The 21,600-nt window shown below is 38.9% G+C and overlaps 2 protein-coding genes across 2 annotated transcripts in view; one reads left to right on the top strand and one right to left on the bottom strand.

The window, feature by feature from the left end:
- Window positions 1-11: 11 nt before the first annotated feature.
- LOC108938024 (60S ribosomal protein L37) lies at window positions 12-3,070 on the bottom strand. The gene is made up of 4 exons (XM_018758286.2): window positions 2,992-3,070; window positions 2,060-2,195; window positions 1,579-1,663; window positions 12-217 (listed from the first exon to the last, which is right to left on the bottom strand). The coding sequence occupies exons 1-4, from the start codon at window positions 2,992-2,994 to the stop codon at window positions 148-150; spliced, it is 294 nt and encodes a 97-aa protein (XP_018613802.1). The 5' UTR covers window positions 2,995-3,070; the 3' UTR covers window positions 12-147.
- A 2,212-nt stretch (window positions 3,071-5,282) lies between these two features.
- The window catches only part of loxhd1b (lipoxygenase homology PLAT domains 1b), a 31,896-nt gene continuing 15,578 nt past the window's right edge, over window positions 5,283-21,600 (top strand). The window contains exons 1-23 of the mRNA XM_029259720.1: window positions 5,283-5,298; window positions 8,122-8,236; window positions 9,963-10,043; window positions 10,421-10,605; window positions 11,092-11,190; window positions 11,719-11,867; window positions 12,799-12,922; window positions 13,128-13,378; window positions 13,828-13,963; window positions 14,487-14,647; window positions 14,845-14,931; window positions 15,162-15,297; window positions 15,810-15,964; window positions 16,239-16,399; window positions 16,771-16,847; window positions 17,129-17,325; window positions 17,682-17,874; window positions 18,068-18,228; window positions 18,406-18,727; window positions 18,979-19,130; window positions 19,530-19,663; window positions 20,566-20,714; window positions 21,089-21,193. Coding sequence (XP_029115553.1) covers window positions 5,283-5,298; window positions 8,122-8,236; window positions 9,963-10,043; window positions 10,421-10,605; window positions 11,092-11,190; window positions 11,719-11,867; window positions 12,799-12,922; window positions 13,128-13,378; window positions 13,828-13,963; window positions 14,487-14,647; window positions 14,845-14,931; window positions 15,162-15,297; window positions 15,810-15,964; window positions 16,239-16,399; window positions 16,771-16,847; window positions 17,129-17,325; window positions 17,682-17,874; window positions 18,068-18,228; window positions 18,406-18,727; window positions 18,979-19,130; window positions 19,530-19,663; window positions 20,566-20,714; window positions 21,089-21,193 — 3,346 coding nt within the window. The remainder of the gene's footprint in view (window positions 5,299-8,121; window positions 8,237-9,962; window positions 10,044-10,420; window positions 10,606-11,091; window positions 11,191-11,718; window positions 11,868-12,798; window positions 12,923-13,127; window positions 13,379-13,827; window positions 13,964-14,486; window positions 14,648-14,844; window positions 14,932-15,161; window positions 15,298-15,809; window positions 15,965-16,238; window positions 16,400-16,770; window positions 16,848-17,128; window positions 17,326-17,681; window positions 17,875-18,067; window positions 18,229-18,405; window positions 18,728-18,978; window positions 19,131-19,529; window positions 19,664-20,565; window positions 20,715-21,088; window positions 21,194-21,600) is intronic.

Consider the following 21,600-nt stretch of genomic DNA (forward strand, 5'->3'; position numbering starts at 1 on the left):
AGACACTGACAAGGTCTTGAGCTCCAAATTTATTTCCAAAATGTTTTTCTACATTTGGTGGAAGTATGTGTTGGATTCTTCCATTAGGTTCCATATCAGATTCGTTCAGAGTACACGTCTTCTATATCACAGACTGACAGCAGAGACCTAGGAAGAACTGGAAGCGGCCACTGCTGCTCTCTTCGGTTTGGGAGTTGTTCCTTCACGGAACCCATTTCTAAAAGACAACATTTTGAGGAAAAGGCTAGGCTCAACACAGAGTCTAATGTAAAATAAGACTTCTGTCCAAAGCCTACCCAAACAAAAACCTGGACAACAAACTTTCACCACATTTCTCCACAGATCAGTCCCTGACAGAGTTTTCAGATGTCAGCTTATTTCCATAGACAGAAAACTGATTTTTGCTGTCTTGCAGTACTTTTGTATTGGACTGATTACAATAATCTCCAGTGACTGTTTCAATTACAGCATGAAATCAAAAATGCATGCCTTCAGAATTTTAAAGTTGTACACTCATAAATCATAAACCCATTATTCATAAAACTGATAAAGAAGCCTATCAAAAAACTTCATTGCAGTTCTCATTTGAAGTTTACAGACCAGCAGTATTACACATTAAGTTAGATTAATATAGAAATATTAAACTTGTGTCATTTTCATGAACATATTAAACAGCAGGGAACACTATATTCAACACACACCCATTAAGTTCAGCTGGAGAAAAACTGATTTGCTACATGCCAAAAAAAAAAAAAAACTCTGGCATACATTCTCAGTTTATGTTAAAAAGTGCCGAGTATGGGCTGTTATTGCTGGCACCATGACCAGGTACCCAAGGGTGATGTAGAGTCCATCAGTATGGGAAGAACACACGGTAGGACCTACTGCACAGCAAAGCAGGGCTCAGCATTGGTCAAGAAAGGTGAAACAGCAGAACTGGCACCCAATGCCAGTTCAGGATTTCTAGTGACATTGTAAGACTGGCAGTTGATAGAAAGGTGACATAGATTTACAGCCACCATCACTGAGACACCTCTAAGGCCAGAAATTTTCCAGAATGACTAAAACCACTAAATCATCATGCTGGAGCCTCTAGTTCCTTGTGAAGAATGAGAAAAGAGGCTAATAAAAGAAAGCTAGAGGTATAAGGAACCGCTGATCAAAAAGCTGGAGGGCAAGATTTGTACCCAATGAAGCAGACTGCAGGGGCTCTGCAGGACAGTCCCTGTTGAGAGCCTACAGTGCACTGGGTATGAAAAGCTGTTAGAGGAGGAAGCTAATTTCTCACCCTCTTTTTAAAATAAAGGAAGGAAAAGTCATTAAAGATGTAAACCACTGATTCCTCATTTTCCTGCAAATAAGCAATTCCTATGTTTGTATGCCTAAAACTTTGGCTTCAGATAAAGTTAATTAACTGAAATTAACTAAAACCAGGAAAAATGCACTGTTACACTTGACCACAAAATCCATGCAAGATCTTAGATGAATTGCTGGTTCTGTTCCCTATACGTATGCATATGATATGAAGTACTACTTTACTTCAAAGACGTGCATCTAAGGGCAGAGACCTATACATACCTGAACCTGCGGAACACCACCTTCAGGTGTCTCATGCGACCAGTTCCAGTGGTAGACCGCCGTTTTGCCTTGGCACTCCAGTTGTCTGTATGATTCAAAAGATTAAAAAAGCCATGGTTAAAAACACAGACATTTGCAACATAAAGTGCGTCTTTCAATGTAACAATTAAGAATAAAACGAAATAATGAGAATAACAGATCCAGGGCAAACTGCCATCCTAAATAGTTTGTTAGATTTATGATAAGTGGAAAATTTGCAACGTTTGTGTACATAAAATGGGAGTATTTCACATCCATGCAGACAGATTTCATCAACAACCTTGTTAAAATGAACACGTACTGATAAATTGTAGATCTGACTGATTTTAATTAACTGCTGCCCTTGTCTCTCTGGTCACTACTGAAGATCAATACACAAGCAAGAGTCCCATTTTCCTCTTGTAAAGTTTCCACACATGTCACACAGCTGTGATGCACTCACACTTTCTCTTGCGCTTGGCTGGGTACCCGCACTTCCCGCATGTTGACTTCTGCAGATGGTAGGCTTTGGACCCACACCGACGGCACAACGTGTGCGTCTTGTTATGGCGTTTCCCAAATGACGATGTCCCCTTCGTCTGAAATCCATATTTCAAAATGGCATTAATTCACAGGAACCACTAACCAGGGCATGGTACGATGTCCTAGCTCTTAATAAAAAGGTGTAAATACTTACAAGTTACTTTATCTAAGTATAAAATGCCATCATAAAACAAACACAGACAAGCCTCTGGTGATACATCTGATATGTAGAGCTACGCACTTCTACTACAGCAACTCTGGGTAAATGCCTTAGGATACTACAGCAGTACAGCTTGGAGGTGGGACTCCAACAAACCCGAGCTACAGTCCATAACATAACCACCCAGCTAACTGTTACAATTTATCAACTTCACCAGGACACCCTTCCTCAGTTAATTATGTCTTATAAGTACGTTGACTGTCTGTGGACACCGGACATATTTTAATAATGAAGATCAGTGCCATGATGTAGTTAAGGCTTAACTTAAGCACACACTACTAGCTAGTTATATCCACTAACTCTGTCTAGGGTTCAAACAAAGTACGCTAATTCTGTACCCTGAAAACGAAAAATACAAAGCACATTTAATATTGCAGTGAAAACACCTCAGTGTCAGTAAATTAGACTGTGTGCATCATCCATGGTGGCACTTCTCTCAATCTGCTACTAGGGGAAGTGAATATAAACCCATATCGTTCTTCTAAAGACTTCTGTTCACACAACTTAGAAATAATTTGGACTGAGATGTTATGGTGTTACAAACTTCCAAAGCAGAACACTACTGGAGCGACACGTCACTTTTAAAAACAGATGTTTCTAGATTTACAAATGTCACAAAACCCCTCACTCACCATGGTCGAACTAAAGCGGAAACGGTAGAGACCGGAAGAGTTTTACGCGTCGCGCTAAATTAGGTCCGGCGTCCTACCGCAGAACACGGAGAACTAGTTCCGAAACTTACCAAAAAAAAAAAAAAATGTATATAAAAATGTACCCCTAAATTACAACAGTAGTGTCGGAGATGTACTTAAATCTTGGTATATATAAATACGTAATACTGTTAGTTTGGCTTTCAATAATTAATCATAATATCCATGGAGGCAGAGTTCTACGCAATGTCGTTTGCTCACCTGCTGTATTTGTACTTGAGGTCTTAAACAGCTTGGAACACAAAGCTTTACGGAGTGTGTTGTCAAGTCTTTTGCAAAATCAATTCTGAAATCAGAACCTGGAAAAAAAAAACAACAATTTGTCATGCAAAACATTACATTTGCTCTGTACAGTATTTGTCAATGTCATTGCATTAGCGCCCCTTCAGAGTCAAGCTGTCCTAAGCTCAGCTGACTGATTCTTCTTACACCAATTAAAAACAACGAACAAAAGAAAAACTCAATTATTTGACAGCGTGAATGTGAATTGGAACCGACTATAGGAAATCTACCAGGAGAGGGCAGAATGGTACAGAAATTAGCGATACAATGCTGCGGTCGCTGTTTTCTTTTTCTTTTTTTTAAAGAAAGTGGTAATTAACACTTTTCAGAGGCTCCCTGTCATATGTATTTTCAACTTTTTTCTTATAGGAGCTATTCTTGTGTTTGGTTGCTAAAAACCAGCCAAATGAAAATACACAGTTTGTTGTGATACAAAATGACTGGAGATGGTTACTATCCCATCATGGTACATTTCAGCTGAGATAAATTTTGAAAGCATTTTGAAGTAGCTCTGTGACTTTGAGTTTTTTTTTTTTTTTTTTAAGTATATTAATGCTAATAATGGCCTTTATGAAGTTTCTCATTTTGATGTTACGTGAAACTTTGGATTCTTGTAATCATTTGGGTAAATTAATTAACAAACAAACAAACAAAGGCTTGTATCCAAGATATACTTTTTATTAACACTTGGTAACTGCTGTAGCATAGTGGAAAGGGCTGTTACCTTACAACTCTTACTCCTTCTGCTGTACTGTCAGTCAAGGTATTTAGTACAAACTGCTCTAGTTAGATGTAACAGAGATCTGTGACAGAGGTCCCTGCTGTAAAAACCTCCTTGGATGAAGAAATTAGCCTTATAAATAATATTGAACAATGTTACAATTTTATCTCTGAATGGAAAGTCAATCCAACTGAGATATTGCCTTAGTTGATGTTACAGCTGCAGTTTCTCTTTCAACAATAAATGATAACCTGTAGGCTTAGACTTTTCCTAAGATGGTTTTGTGAATAAAGATTCCTATTTACCAAATACCCTTGCTCAGTTTTTCATAAAAAGAAATTATGCCATAATCATGATATGTCAACATGTTAATGCCACTTTGCCATGAATATGTGTTGTTATCAAATGATCCAAAGTAATAAATTCATGAAGATTTAACTGAAGGCAAGTCGTCATTGTCTTGAGGCGATCCAAGGTCTATCAATAATGAAAGGCTCTGCTGCCTGTAAGGTAAGTCCGCTCTGCTAGTTTCCTGTTTCCCTGGGCTTTCCTTTCTGGTCACACGGCCCGTGTAGATGTAGTAATTTTTCATGAGTTCACAGTGGCAGCTGCACCTCAGGGAGTATGGTCCTTGTTATCCAAATCTGCCTTGTCACATCAGGACCTCTCCATCAATTTGCTACTTCCTGACTGGGGGTCACTGTGCTGTTACAGGTCAAATTCATTGTCTTTCATCTGGAAATCCAGGAAACAGAATCAGTTACAGTTATATGACTGTGATGAATTAAAGATGGTCTGTGAGAACACATATACTACAAAGGACACCACAGTGGCAGATGACGACATTTAAGAGAAGTCACGGGAGTGGCAACCAAAGACCAAAGGGCTGGGGCACTGACAGGTCAGCACGTAGGAAGGAGAACAAATCAGGAGTAGTAGAAGGACAGATGAGTTGGACCAAGCAAATACAGGGAAGAGGTGGCGGACTGGAAGATGTAAGGTCAGTGGAGAATTAAAGCAAGCAAATAAGTTTCCCCTTTGTAGGAAGAGGATGGAGATGATTGAAGCGAAAGACAAAGTGACAAAGTAAATAGTTATTAGGGAGAGAGTGAAACAGAAATAATGTTCAAAATGCCAAAAGTCTGAAACCAGGGAAGGACATCAGAAGGTGTTGCTTGAGAAGAGAAGGAGAATGGGCTCAAAAGATAAGATGTCCAAAGAGGATGGTAAGAAGGTAAAGGGGGATGCAAAAAAATCCAAAGAGAATGAGAAAAAAGCAAAGGAAGAAAAAAAGCACAAAGAAGAAACAGATGCAGAGGAGGAGGGTCCAACAGAGGAGGAAAATGATTCCAAAAAAAAAAAGAAGGGAAAGAAGTCAAAAAAATCAGAGAGTGATGAAGACAAGAAAGGGAAAAACAAGAAGTCCAAAATCAAACAAATTGACTACGTTGAGATTTATGAAAATGAGCTGAGAAATTATCGGGATGACTCAAATGATGAGGGCTACGAGGATGAGTACAATAAGAAAAAAGGTAACTCATATTTTCTCTTTAAGTTTACAGTATGTTGGTTCCTGGTTTGTATGTTTGAAAAAGACAATATTGTACCATGTCTGGAGTTACCTGAATTGTTACATACTGAGGAAATACTATATGCATTGCACTCAGTAAAGCAGTAAAGTAGAAAATAAGTCCTGTAATTTACTATTCCAGCAAAGTCTTCACTAGCTAAATCTTCTGTCCTAATGTCATACTTATTTTTTCTGTACAATAATACTAATAATATGTTGCTGTAATAATATGTGACTGTAGCAGTATTGTTTCTGAGCTGGTGTCTCATAGGTATATTACACTGATGCAGAGCAAGTTTCATAAAAAATTGTGATCTTTTACTGCATACAGGAAACTGATCTTAATGGAAAAGATGTTTCCTGGACAGCTGATGTGATGGCAATAAACTTTATAGCAGCTAGTCTACTTTCCTTAATTCGTTTATCGATCATATTCTGTGTAATTAGTTACATCATTGATTTGTTTTCCCACAGTGCTGTGTCTTTTTTTGAAAACTATAAACTTAAACTTGTTGCATTGGTTTATCGATAACAACTCATCATGAAATGAAACCTTAACAGACTATTCTCTGGATTCTGAGCTTTGAGAAACAATGATTTTCAAAAAAAGTGGTCTATAAACAGGGCAAACTAATAAGCTGAGCTTGAATGATGCACATGTAAATTGCCAATGTTTAAAATGAAGCAAATGAGCTTATTTCAAGAATTTCTTCACAAATACCCATGCACCTGAACGGCACTCATGCACCAGAACCTCTGTCTCCTTTTTTATATGTGCTTTTGGAGGACATGCTCAAACATAACTATTTCTACTGGCCAGGTTAAACAGACCTGTTACACCTCTTTGAAAACAGCACTTTCTGTGTCTATATATATATATCATATATATCCTCTATTGAATTGATCCCCAGGGTCTTGCTAAGGGGTTTGGCCTGTATTCAAAGCTGTCAGGATTCCAGCTATATTGGGGTTCAGTTCATACCAAACCTGTCCCCACTGGAACTGTAAATGGCTGAGAACAGCAAATAAAATTTTTGACAGATTATTTTACCCACAAGAGAAAAAAAAAAGGATTTAAAGTGAACAGTTACACTATTACTTTCCACATTCCCTTGTAAATTTCTGGAGCTATTTCATTCTTCGATCTTCTTTGCTTACAGTATGCTCAGTCCTTGTTCTTTATGTGATAAATCATCACCAGTCTAATGACAACGGCCGCGGAAGCCTACATGACTTGATAATCATCACCTTGTTTCTCTTTTACACACAGCATAGGAAACAAAATAATTGTGCCGTTTTAACCACATGCTTTTGGATCAGCTTTCTAGATGAGGGACAATGAGTACAGTTTGTGCCATTTGTAGTTTGTACAAGTGGATTGGAGAAAGACACTCACCTCACCTGTCAAATTAGAGTTTGTTGTTGGAGAATTGTATAAATCCCAGATTATTCTGTTTTCAAGTAGTCAGTATGATGTACAGCATACTGTTAATGTAATTTGAAAATGAAACATTTAAGTAAAACATTTTGAGGACCAAGTTCATTTTTTTTTAATTAATTTTTTTTTTAAATTTTTTAAATGAAAGTTATGAGATAACCTTAGGAATTTAGTAAGTATTAGCAAGTGTGAAAAGTTCTGGGGTGGTATACAGTCTCACAGTGCCAGGGCTGTGTGGCTTAGGGTTTGAATCCAGCTCAGTCTGTGTGGGTTGCCTCCCATAGTCCAAATGCATGTTTTCAGTTACATTGGAGGCTCTAAATTGCCCATAGTGTGTGTTCAGTCCAGGGTGTACTCAAACTAGCGTAGTGCCCTGTGCCTCTGGGATTGGCTCCAGACCCTCATCAAAACCCTGACTTTGACAAGTGGTTAATGAAATCATATGAAGGGTTTTGAATGCGTTAGTAACCATTTTTAAATATACTAAAGACTGACAAACTGAAACAATAAACTGATTCCCTCATTAACTTTTTGAACAAGGATTAATATTTTAGTCAGACCCAGAATTGCTCTTTTTGATAAATGTTGCTTGGAGAGGGGTAAAAAAAATAAATAGTTAGAAAAAAGTCAGCTATTTTGGCAGGAATTCAATATTTTCATGAACTTATGTACTTCAGAGTTTTTTGGGCTGCCTTGTTTTTGTGTTTTCCAGTGTGGTCAAATAGATGAAGATAAAAAACTGAACTAAAATATTTATCTAAATATAGCAGATTGACAGCCCGGTCATGAGGTCCGTCATAACCCTAACCCTGTCGTAACTTGCGTAGAATGCTAGGTACTGGAGGTCAATACTTGTGCAAAGCTTTGCCAAGGGTTTGGAAGTTCCATGTTTATGGTGTCGGAGGAGAAGATTTGATCTTTAGGCTCTTTATGGATCCTGTAGTGGGTCAACTGTTACTTATTGTACTTTGGAGTCACCTCTGGACACCGGCACCCAGCACCCAACAATCTAACTCGTCTTCTCATGGTACACACCCACAGTGTATGAGGTGGTCACCATCACGGGCGATGTTCGAGGGGCTGGCACCGATGCCAATGTGTTCGTTACTCTCTTTGGAGACTATGGCATCACTCCCAAAATGCATCTGGCTAGCAAGTGAGTATTTTTTATCTGGAGATTTTCACTTTGGACTAAAATAAAATGTTTTGCTGAAATCTATTAACAGTAGCAAAGAACACATCTGAGAAGTTACTAAAAAAAGCATTTGCAGGGTTTGCTTTATTGTATTCTATGTTACAAGTCTTACTTACTAAAGAGTTATGTTTTTATATCCTGTTGCTGGATGATACATCCAATGTATGATTAGCATTTAATGACTGAGAAAAAGAAATAAAAGTATTTTGCCCATAATTTCAGTAATATGAAATCAATACATTATTTTCAAATAAATAAATAAATAAATGCAGTACATAATACTGACACATTGAACTGGGGTTTCATTTTCATGAGACTTGTTAAAGTAGTTGAAATGTTTAAAAATAAGTTTATAAATGCATAGTTTAATTTCAGCTCTTCCATTTCTTTCTGAATCTATAGCACTGAAAAAAGGTATTTTTTTCTGTCATTTTGCCTTCTGTAAGACTGCATTTCATGCTGGCAAGAAAACTCATTTGTCTCTCGACTTCTATGTTACGATATTGAAATATAGCACATGGTATTCTTAAACCTTTTTCCATGTCGCTACTGAAATTGCTGCATTAGTATATTTAAAGGAGAGCTATATGCATGTTCGAATTTTGAAATGAGCTTTTTCAACAATCCCTTTTTGGAAAAAGGAAAACAGTTTTATATATCTTATGTTGTACCAGTTTTTTTCCTGTTGCATATAGATTAAAAATTGTACATATTTTGTACAAGACGAAAAAACGACATGGTGAAAGAACAGAATAAGCATGTGTATGCCATAATTTGGGCACAGAATATCTTTAAGAAATGCAAAACTTTGCAGACTTTCTCTTTTTATGCATCCTAATCAAAAAGAAAACAGAAACGATACTGTTCAAATTGTGTCCTTAGTATGGATGTAGATTTTAAAGAGATCTGTCATTTTTGATTTTCCAACAATTCCCTTTTTTCAAAAACACCAAGTACAAGTTGGACTGTCGTGTGGTTTCTCACCAGTGTACACTTTGGCACAATCAGATCACATGGAGCAAAACCACACTAAACTCACTTTGCCATGCCATTATTTACAGGACAAATATTTATGCATCCACTTCTAGAGGAGTCTATCACTGTGACTCTTTGAAAACAGGTCTGATTAAGTAAATTTTTAAATTCCAGAAAGTCCCTAAAAGTATATTTTTATTTGACAGTTTCAAATGTGTCAAATTGTGTACAACTCATGGGATTATCTTTGCTTTGTGAGTTGCTATGCACATTTTGATGCACAGTAAACCCCCAACATTGACACCTTAAAGCAAATAAAACATCTTCTGAGTGAAAGACAAAACTAAATACTCATGCTGAAGGACACTGTCGAAAGTTTGCACACATCAAGAGTCTTTCCTCACTCAGATGTTTTCTGTTCTCAAATCGCCTACAGGGTTTGGCTATGATTTCAGTAAGTCTGTTTGTTTCTGGTGAAATCTCTAGGGTGGTTGAGAAAACTGCAACATTTTGGAAATTAAATGTATATGAAGACGAATTTGTCTCCATTGCATTATTTCCAAAGTTTGTCTGTTTGCTTTGGGCCCCAAAAAACTGCTGATTGACACCATATTTAATGTATATCAATTTTGTAAAATCCTGTTTTTTTGTACATATGTTTGCCATGGTTTCATTTTCCGTGGTTTCTCACTTTTCTCTTCCTTTTGTTCAGAAACAGGACTGCATTTGAGAAAAACAAAACTGATGTTTTCAGAATAAAAACAAACAATGTTGGACCCCTAAAAAAGATAAGGTAGATAATTTCAGCGATGAAATATCATTTTTTTATTCTCATATTCATTCTACTTGTTCTTTTGAATTATATATATCCTGACAATTTACAGACGTTATGGATTCCTGGTTGGAGACACTAAAGAGAACTTAGATACAGTATGCCTTTCTTTTCACATCAATGTTCTAATTCGGAGCTGTACCATACAGTGAGGTCAACAAGACTGGATTACTATATGCAGCACATTGAAGTAAACATTTCATGTCAAATGATTAAATCACTACCCTTTCATCTATGAATACAAAAAAAGCTCAGTGGTTGCCATAGAGACTGCTGAGGTGTTAAATAGGTACATGGTGTCCACCTGGAGTTGAGCTGTGCCCCTTGACTTCCTGCAGGATTGAGCATGACAACACAAGTCTGAGTGCCAGCTGGTTCCTCGACCGGGTCATAGTGACAGATGTGAGCAGACCCCAGCTCCGCTTCTACTTCCCCTGCAACAACTGGCTGAGCAAGGAGGAAGGAGACAAGTTGTACGTGCGTGACCTCCTGGGCAGCCTGAACCCCATGGACATGCCCAAATGTAGGTCTCCAGAACAGGTCATGTGTAATGGACAGGTCTCCAGAATGGCTCATGTGTCATGGACCAGCCCTTTATGCTGGCATACAAGAGAAACAAAACAAATTTTGTCTGACATTTAGCACATATTTTCATCCAGACTGACTTACATATCCAACAGTGCTTGAGTATTCCTGCATCTACTGTAGGTATTTACAGAACCAAACAACTAGGGGTAGAAGAAGTGTTGTACTTAGAGCTGCTGCCTTTAAACCAGGTCTGTGGAAGGATGCAGGTTTGAATCCCACCTTGTCTTGTAGTGCTCTTGATCAAGGTGCTTAACCTGAAGTGCTCCAGTCAAACTTTGTCAGCTGTATAAATACTGTATGTACCTTACTATGATCTGATTTAGAGAAAGGCATTAACTACCTGAGTAAATGCAGAACAACTAAATAGAGGAATGACATAAACAGCATCAATTCAAAGTGCTGTTTTTCTTTCCATTATCAGATAACAAATACATTGTTAGCGTGTTCACCTCAGATGTGAAGGGCAGTGGGACAGATGCGGATGTTTTCATTAATATCTTTGGCGAGATTGGAGACACAGGTAAGTGCAGTAATTGCATTTTTTTTCCCAAATTTAAATATACAGTTTAAAGCTCTTGTTGTTTAATCATCTGTTTTTATCATGTCTGAAACTGTAACAGTTGTGATGCTCTTTTTAAAAATAAATCAATGGGGTAATCCTTAAAGGTTGGTGTGTTTTATGCTGTACATTCAAGTTTGAGTAAGTTGCCTGTTGAGCTGGGAAGAAGCAATGAATAGCAGGTAGGCTCACTTGTAAAGATGAGAACCTGTGAGCTGAAGCTTCTTCCCATAAGAAAAGCTCAAATTTCAGAAAATATCTCACAGTGTAAATAGTGAATTGTGATGCTTGTGAGCTCTGTTTGTTGACTACCGACTATGAAGATATGTTGCACAATATGTAGGCCTTGACTTGTAAATCTCTTCAAAATCCTGTACCAGGTTATAAATTGTAGATCTGTATCAAGTCTTCCGAGTGAAAGACAAAACTAAATACAAAACTAAAACTAAATAATCACTATTCTGTTGTTCGGATTTGCCCTTCCTGAAGGGGAGAGGAGGTTAGACAATGATAAGGACAATTTTGAGAGGGGGACAGAGGACAAGTTCACCATTGAGGCTCCAAATATAGGAAGGATCCGGAAGATCACCATCGGGCACAACAACAAGGGTTCCTCCCCAGGATGGTTTCTGGAAAAGGTGCAGAAGTGAACCCTTTCCTGTATGAAATATAGTTGAATGGTCTTTTTCCTCACTCGCTCACTCCCGCACATAAAATCGCTCAAGTAAAATGACCCAGCTGTATTAATGGGTGTATCACTGTAAGTTTCTTGACATTATAAGTCGTGCCAGAGAAAAGAATCAGAATATGAATATATGCAAATGTAAATGTTCTCAAGAAAATACTGTCAGATATAAGGAGCAGGCTTGATGGTAGTTACAGTTGAACTTAATTTAAACATTAGAAGTCATGAATTTGAAACCCGAGTTTCAGGAAACTCTAGAGGAGTGGTCATGTCAGATAAACCCTCTGCTTCTCAGAGGATTTGCTGTACGCTGTTAGTGAGACACACATTAAACAATAAGATGTGGTCACCTTCCCCAAACAGGGAGATATTCTATCTCACCTGTAAGGAAACACGGTGCCTCATTAAAAGATTGGATCTCCTTTGGCCAAATGATGCACTGCCCTTCTCGTTGTGTATCTCCATACTAGGCAGCATCAAAGTTACTTTAATTGGGATTAATCTATCCCAATGAAAATCTACATTCCACTCAACCTGGTAACTAAGACATTTATTTTATGCTTTTCAAATGAAGAAGACCATTTATTTCAGAATTTTGGAATTTTTTAACTTGTGTTCAGAAAGTTCTTATTTTATTAAACACAAAAAGTTGTTTTTTGTTAGCTAAAAGTTTCTGTGTATATCAGTAGAGGAAAAATGTGCATGGATTTTAATGGAACTAGACTAGGAGTTCCAGTATGCTACATGGCCTCATGTTCATCATAGATCATAGAAACAATAAAGTTTTATCCTTGGAAACCTCATAATTATGATAGAAAAGGACATGACTCTGCTTTTTTTCCAAAGACAACTGAAATGCTGAGGGTTTTGGGCTTTCTGTGCAGGTGGTGGTGGATGACATGGGGAATAAGGTTGTGTATGAATTTCCAGTGAATCGCTGGTTTGCCATGGACGAGGATGATGGGAAGATCCAGAGGGATATCCTGGTGGGGGGAAGCCAGCCCACAGGTGACGAGTGTGACAAGCAGCCATTTTTTTGCATACATTACAGGGTTTGGGGGAAAACTTGATACCGTAATTTGCATTAAATCTAACTACTACATGATTTTTTCCAAAACTGGAATGTTCTTTTAGGATGCACAGAACAATGCTGCCGCTCATCTATCCATTAAACTAATGCAAGCTGTTTCGTGTGTATGGCCGAATGCTGCAGGCATCGTGTACAACATCCAGGTGGTGACGGGGAATGTCCGAGGCGCCAGCACCAAGTCTAAAGTCCACTTGCTCATGCATGGCACCAAGGGCTTAAAGAATAGCGGAAAAATCTTCCTGGAGGGAGGTCGGTTTGAGAGAGGACTCACAGACATCTTCAATGTGGAGATCGCTGCCCTGCTCAGCCCCCTCAGCCGCATCACAATTGGTCACGACAACAATGGCGTCAGCGCCGGGTGGTACTGTGACAAGGTAAACTTCACCCTGCTCATCTCCCTCCCACTGAATTCGCTTTCTCTCATTTGTATTCACCTTTCAGTACCAGTTCGAAAGTTCAAATGTACCTACATAAGTGACATACTAATAGATGCGTGTACAAGCTACTTAACAGCTAGTTACTCATTTAGAGCAAGAAACTGCACTGCAGCAATAGATGGGATTGAAACTAAACATAAATATTAACTAAATACACCATCTACATATTCAAAGATCTGTAACTTTGGAAATGGTTAAATGATTAGCCATTTGAGAGACAGCTAACAGATTCTGAAGAATAATTTTTGAAAGGACATGAAGGGTCTCATGGGGTAGCTAGGATGTGCTATTATTTGATTTACCTCAGTTTGGCAGTTCTGAAGTCTGCATGGGAAGTACGAAAACATCTACGCATGGCTGGAGCGGCACCACTTTGTTTGTTCCAGGTCATCGTGTACTGCCCTTTCACAGGAATCGAGCAAACATTCCCATGCAGCAAGTGGATGGACGCAAGCAAGGGGGATGGCTTGATTGAGCGAGAGCTCTACGAGATGGTCTCACTGAGACGGAAACGGCAAAAAAGTCAGTGTTTCTTTCAGTCCCAGCCATATGAATGAATTTACATTGTTGTTGTTACAATTCTAATGCTATAATGCTAATGATTGGATAATCCTAATGCTGGACTGGTGCTCTTACACTCAAGATCTGTGTTGGAATGATCATTATTAATCAATCTTACAATTTTTACAAGTGATATCTCACTGTTTTGAGGTTTGACCTCTATCAAGCTGAAACGTAGTACAGCAAGGCCCTTCCTGGCACTTAAGCCTATAATTTTTCTTGTACACACCTGTTTGGGTAACAACTATGTTATCCACCCCTCAAGTGACTCAGAAGATGTTATGCTGTATTATTAACACTGTACTCACTGCTTGCATTGACTGACTTGCTGAAGATCACTTGGTCTGACATAGGATATTGGGATGTGCAACCTCTCACTCAATACTGCTTTTCCCATCTTGTGTAAAGTATGTCCAGGTCTGTGCAAACAGTTCATAATGCACAGACAGCTAATTGTTTTGTGGTTCTGTGGCTCCCCCCCCAGAGCACCCCTGGTCTTTGTGGATCTGGACGTCTGATATCAAAGGAGCAGGGACAGATGCAGAGGTCAGCCTGCAGATCTACGGAGAGAAGGGGAAATCAGATGAAATGAAACTCGATAACAAGTCTGATAATTTTGAGCAGGGTCAGCTGGATAAGTTTATGGTAAGACTAAGTCATGTACTGGACATGTATGAACAGGCAAAAAATAAATGTTTCGGGCACATTGCGTGTTTCTTTCATATACAGATGTTTACATGTAACAATTACACCACACTTGAAATATTAACTATTTTAATGTCATGTAATATTGATATGATATGGTCATATCCAGACAGTTTGTTTTCCATGAACATACATAGATTGAACTGCCAGATTTGGGAAAGCTTCTGAAATTACGCATTTGGCATGAAAAGAGGTATCCTTTTGCTGGGTGGCATCTAAGCAAGGTGAGGTCTAAGTATTAAAAAGCATAAAGAAATAACCTGCAAGGCCAGGCTGTATTACACATGGTCTTTACATTTGTGTTACAGCAACAGCATGCTCTATTTTATACATATTTGTTTTTAAAAATGCATGTTTTATTAGTAAAAAGTAATCTACAGGTGGATTTTTCACACCAGGTGACTATGTGACAGCTGAGCTGTGAACCGGGTATGGATACTGTTTCTCATCACAGATCACCCTGATGAAGACACTGACAAAAGAGAAATACACTTTTCCGTGCGAGCGCTGGCTGGATGTCAATGAGGATGACAATGAGGTCATCAGGGAACTCCCTTCAATGGGGGAACTTGTTCCAGACCCTTTGCCATGTACCGTCACCTGTATCTTGTCCTTCTTTTTTTCTCCCCCCATGAGACCCTTCATGTCCTTTCAGAAATTATTCTTGAGAATAAACTATATAAAAACTTTTTCTTTCTTGCACATTTCACTTAAAATACAAGTCATGTTATACTATATAAGGGTGATTTTGCATATATGACAAAGTAGCACTGTTAGAGTAATGAATAGAGAATCAAGACAAGTATGTCATCATATATTTGCATTTTTCAGTTTTTACCATTATTTGGGTAAACAGACATCCAAAGGTATGTCATTCCATCATTGGCTAGCTTTTTACAGGTAAAAAATGGCAGTCATCACCTTTCAGAGTAACATTTCCACATACTCAAACATAATATTTGCACTCCTTTACTAAACTGAGCACATTTTCCGGGGCTCTTTACAAGACAATGGTTGCTTTGCTGCACCAGTTTATGTGTATGTGACATCTCACTGGAGACCATTATGTGTACAGATTAACAGATTATGTCCTCTTTCCTAGTGATAAAATATCGTATTACAGTATATACTGGGAATATCCGTGGCGGTGGAACCGATGCCACAGTTTTCCTCTGCCTGATTGGGAGCAAAGGAGACACAGGCGATCGCATCCTCATGAATTGCAAGAATAACGTTAATAAGTTTGAAAAAGGGAATGTGAGTTACGTACCCCTGTGCTCTGGAGGTTACTGTATTTTCAACAGCTTTTGACTTTTATTGCAAACAAATCTGCTAAATATCATCATACCACCAAATTATGGGACCATTACAGTGTCATTGTTTTATTTTGAGATTTAATCCATTTTATAAGTAGACGGAAAGAAGATATTCGAACTCGAAGATATTGCACTCAAACCACATGTACATTTTTATGGAAAATTCCTAAAATGAACCATAAATCATGTTCTGAGTTTGCATATGCATTCTGTAGGCAGATGAGTTCATGGTGGAAGCAGTATCACTGGGCAAGGTGCAGAGGGTGCGCATTGGGCATGATGGCCGGGGCGGGGGCTGTGGCTGGTTCCTGGACAAGGTGGTGGTGAGAGAGGAGGGAAAGCCAGAAAGTGATGCCATAGAGTTCCAATGCAACAGGCAAGCTTGCTGCTTATCCATTATAAGTAAATCTTCTCATTTATGCGCTTACTGGATGTTTTTCTCCATCTGTCACACATTTACCCATTTTAAACAATAGAACAAGTACAGCCAAATGAGCCAGTTCAGCACTTTATTGGCACAATAGTACAATAGTAGCAGTTTATGCAAGTCCAGCTACGGTAACTACTATGCCGCCTACTCATATTGACAATGAAAGCATAATACAAGTAGTGAAAATCTAAAATAGTCTGACATTCCTCATAATCCACTAAAAAAGTTTTGATTTTGCGGTGATTGCCGTGCAATAAATAAAATATTAGTCTGCATGTACTGTTCATTCCAGTCGACCGCCTCTCTTGCTGTTGCAGGTGGCTTGACCGAAATGAGGATGACGGACAGGTCGTTCAAGAATTAGTGCCATTTCAGGATGGGCAGCGCCTATACAGTAAGTTTATGAGGCCTTTGGCTCAGAATAATGACAGGATCTAATAAATTAAAACTCTTTACCCAAGTTTATGAGAAGTTTATGAGGATATTGTGCCTGGACCATTTATATAAACTCTTCTGATTTGTTAATCGTTGGAACATTTACTACACTGCAGGTGGTTTGAAGTATCTTGGAATTCCTCATGGAATTTTATTATTTGCACCCTTGTTTGGATAGCAAATATATGTTTAGCTACCTTTGTCATGCAAACATGTAACTCTCAGCCTTGCCCCATACAGATGTCAGCTACCACGTCTCAGTAAAGACAGGCAATGTGAGGGGAGCCAGTTCTGACTCTAAGGTCTTCATCAAGCTCTATGGAGAAAACAATGACACCAGCAAGACCGTGCTGGTGGTCTCCAACAATGACCTCCGTAACTACTTTGAAGCTGGGCAGGTTGACATCTTCACGATTGAAACTTCAGATATTGGGAGAGTAAGCAAAAATCATTTCAGAGCAATACTTCAGTTCAGTAGTTCAAATTTAATGAACAGTTAAAGTAACAAATTATTTATTACTTTATTACCAATGTATATATTTCTATATGCATAAACTTTTAATGCCCTAAGCATGTTTCAAAGTCAAAACTAAAGCAATATAAAAATTCTGATCATTATTAATCATAAATAAAGGATGTTCAGCTGTATTCTCAAGAGAAATTTCTTTGTTTTATTGTTGTCACCTGACAACTACAGCATTAAACATTATCATACAAAAACAGTGGATCTAACTGTGGAGAATGTTTACTTTTTACTGAACCAGACATTTCTGCCTTTCGCCCCCCACATCAGATCAATCGTCTCCTCATTGGACACAACAATGAAGGCTTACGGTCTGGCTGGTTCTTGGACAGCGTGCAAATTGCGGTCCCTCTCCACGGTCTGCAATACATGTTCCCCTCCCACCGCTGGCTCTGTAAAGATGAGGCTGATGGCAAGGTGGAGGTGGAGCTGTACCCCAGCGAGATCCTACAAATTGAAAAATGTACAAGGATTTGCATTTAGCACTATTTCATTGGTAGGAGTTTGAGAGGGCAATGGTAACAACTGAAAGCACTGAAACATGGAAACAAAGCTTTTGCTCTAAAACTGAAAACTATGATCAGCTGCTCTTTCCTAATCAAATGTTTCTATAGCCTGATACTGAAATATGTGCTGTGTTTTTTTTTTTATTTCAGTGATTAACTATGAGATCATAGTGGTCACTGGCGATGTCTTTGCAGCCGCCACCGGTGCCAGTGTTTTCATCCAGATTTATGGGGATCAGGGGAAAACTGAGTTAATCACCTTAAAAAATAGGTCAGACAACTTCCTGAGAGGAACAAAAAGGGTGTTCAAGGTACAGCTTGTGTTTCCTCATTGAAAACCCATGCAGTTTTGTATTAAATACTTTTCTCAGTGAAAAAAATATCACTGGCAGATGGTCTCATGCAGTTTTCTGGAACTACTTTAGTTAATCCAAATGGGATTTCTTTTTCTTCTTGCTTATTGAGCTGGTGATTGCTGGTTTCTGTAGGTTGAGGCAGCCGATGTGGGGAAAATCTTCAAAATACGGGTAGGCCATGACAACACAGGTATTGGGTCAGGATGGTTCTTGGAGTCTGTGACCATCAAACGCTTGACCCTGAGTGCTGAGTCAAAGCAGGTCAAGAAGGAGGACAAGAAAGACAGGAAGAAGAAGAAAAAGAAGAAGGATGAAGAAGATGAGGAGGCTTCAGAGAACCCACAGGACGTTGTGGAGACCTACAGCTTCCTCTGCCAACGCTGGCTTGCCCGGGATGAGGAGGACGGCGAGGTTGTGGTGGAGTTGCTCCCTGAGGACAATGAGGAGCTGGAAGGTAGAAGATGTCCAACTTCACCACATACATGGTCACCTATGGAATAAGCTACTAGAGTCAACTGAATTACCATTAGCACCATCTGTTCATTTTGTAATTTATCCACACCAGTTATTCACCCCTTATCTATTAGTTCTTTATTTCTGAAATAAAAGCATTTTGAAAGTTAAAGTCTGATTTTCAATTAAAAAAAAATGTGGGTGCTTGGATAGAAGGCAGAAAGTGACCAGTTCAAGATCTGTGTCCCACAGAAAACACCTACAGCGTTAGAGTCTTTACTGGAAGTGTGTGGGGAGCAAACACAGATGCCAACATTTACATCAACATCTATGGAGAAAATGGAGACACCGGGGAAAGGGCCTTGAGGAACTCCAACCACCTCAATAAGTTTGAGACTGGCCAGGTGCGCCCCGGGTCATGTTACGGGTACTGCAATGTAATCGCTGTGCCAGGAATTAGTTGTCTGGTGTATGCCAAGTGTCTGACCCAGGCATGACATCCAACAGAGTCCCCGAGGAACCTGAGAGATCCCTTTGTGTTAATCAAAGGAGATGTAACAGTATAAATTTACGCACCTGTTAATGTGATCTGACCCATTATCGTTCTTCAAGCTATGCCTCTTGAGTAAAGCTTACGTGACAACAGTAATTTATTGTCCTTCTATGTTAAATGTGTTTTGAAACTGGCAGGATATTTATTCTACAGTAAGATACACATAGAAGCTTTTCTGTAAATTAATTATACAACAGTGGGATGTCAGCTTGTACTTGGATTGACTGCTGCACGACCTGTATGGACGCAGGTGGACCTGTTCTCCATCACTGCTGTAGACCTGGGCACCCTGACGAAGCTGCGCATTCGCCATGACAACACATCGCCGCAAAGAGCCTGGTTTCTGGACCGTGTGGAGATCATGGACACAAAGGAAGAGAGCACGTGAGTGAGGGAGGGACTATCGCACAGGTTGTAGAGTCAGGTCTCCAAATGAGCAATCAAATTGTAAAAATTAAACAGATGCTTTGGTCCAAAGTAACTTAGTTAAGCAACTTTACATTGATTTAGCCATTCATAGAGCAGAGTAATCTTAGAGTATCAGTTCAAGGTAAGTACCTCTCTCCAGGGCCAACAGATATGGGCGCTTGAACTGGTAACCCTCAGACTGCAAGGTCACTGCAAACCCCTACGTCACTCCAGATTTTTCTTTAGAGATTCACACAGCATTTACAAAACAGAAATGCTTCACTCTCAGGAATAAAGATGTACAAGTGCATTTACTTTAATTTAGCTGACACTTTTTTCCAAAGCAACTTACAACTCTTATCTACCTACAACTGTTTACCCCTCTGTACAGCTGGGTGTTTTTTTTCCGCAGTTTCGGGTAAGTACCTCACTCAAAGTTACTACAGTCAGAGGTGAGATTTGAACTTGCAACATTTGGGTCCAAAAGCAGCATCTGTAACCGCTGTACTGCCAGCTGCCCCAGCATTTAGCTGAGGTGTAATACATCCCACATCATTCTTATTGCTTTGTTTACATGAATTCATAAACACTGCAGTGATGACACCATGAAGCACTTCAGCTCTTGCAGTGATAGCTCTCCCCCTGGTGGAGACATAAAAACACATTTATTGTACTGTTTATACATCACGTTACTGCTGTAAAATACCGTGAAAAGCCTCAGGTTTTAAATGTATCGTTGCTGTTCAGATTTTTTTACTTATTTCGTTGCTAGACTATATTGGTGTTTCTGACATTTTTTTCACGGAAAAGTTGCAACTGCAGTGTAAAAATTTTTGCTTCATTGGAATGACAAATGTCTGTGAATATCTCGGAAAAAGGTACTACTTTCCCTGCAATCGGTGGCTGGCTGTAGATGAAGATGATGGTCAGATAGCCAGGGAGCTGGTACCCGTGGATGAGGCCTTCATGAAGGGGGGCTCGGATGATGAGGAGGATTCTGGGGCCACACTGGGCCTGGAACAGAAGGGTGGGTGTTGGGTGTGCTGTTGATGCATGACGGTGCACCTGCACCACTTGGATACACACCTGCACACCTGGGTGCTTACCTTCTCCGCAGAGCATCTTTGTGTGAAAAGTGTGTAAAACATAGAGTTGGTTAAACAGCAAGGCAGAAGGATCAGTGTGCAAGCGGAATTTAGAGTACAAACCAGAATTAGGGCGCAAACGGTACTTTTTTGTGTGAACAGGATTAAGTGGATTTGGGATTAAGTGTATGAAAAGTAATTTTGCCATGATGCCATCATCATGTATTAAAAACTAGGATGATCACATTGTAAAATGAATGGAATATGTATATGCAAAAACTTTAATTTCATTTTGCTTAATTAATTTCTATTTCAGCTATGTCAACAACGTTTTCACTATGGATTAAGACAGGAGATAAGAAATATGCAGGAACAGATGCCAATGTCTTTGCCATCCTGTATGGTACCAAGGATGACACAGGTAACGTGACAAACGAAATGTCTTTATGAAATGTTTATGAAACTCATTTTAAAGATTTTGGTAATGTTTTATTTAACAACATCCTTAATATTAATTTATGATAATGTCACGGTATGGAGCATGGCCTAGTAAAATCTCAGGCTAAGCTGGAAAAAAATGTGCCAGTTATAGTTTACAGATTAGTTTGTAATCATTTAATAGCTGCTTCCCTATTATTTTAAGTAGATTTGGACAGAAGTGTCTGCTAAAAATAGAATAATAGTAGTATGTCCAAAGTAAATTCACCCTGTTTAATCCCTAGTGATTTCATAGTAAATATAGCAGAACATTTAATTCTGTATGGATGATGGAAGTGCCAATTCCAAGAAGTTCTAAATGGTTTCTTGTCAAATTAAAGCCTTTCCAAT

Source organism: Scleropages formosus, chromosome 17 (genome assembly GCF_900964775.1).
Source record: "Scleropages formosus chromosome 17, fSclFor1.1, whole genome shotgun sequence".
NCBI lineage: Eukaryota > Metazoa > Chordata > Actinopteri > Osteoglossiformes > Osteoglossidae > Scleropages > Scleropages formosus.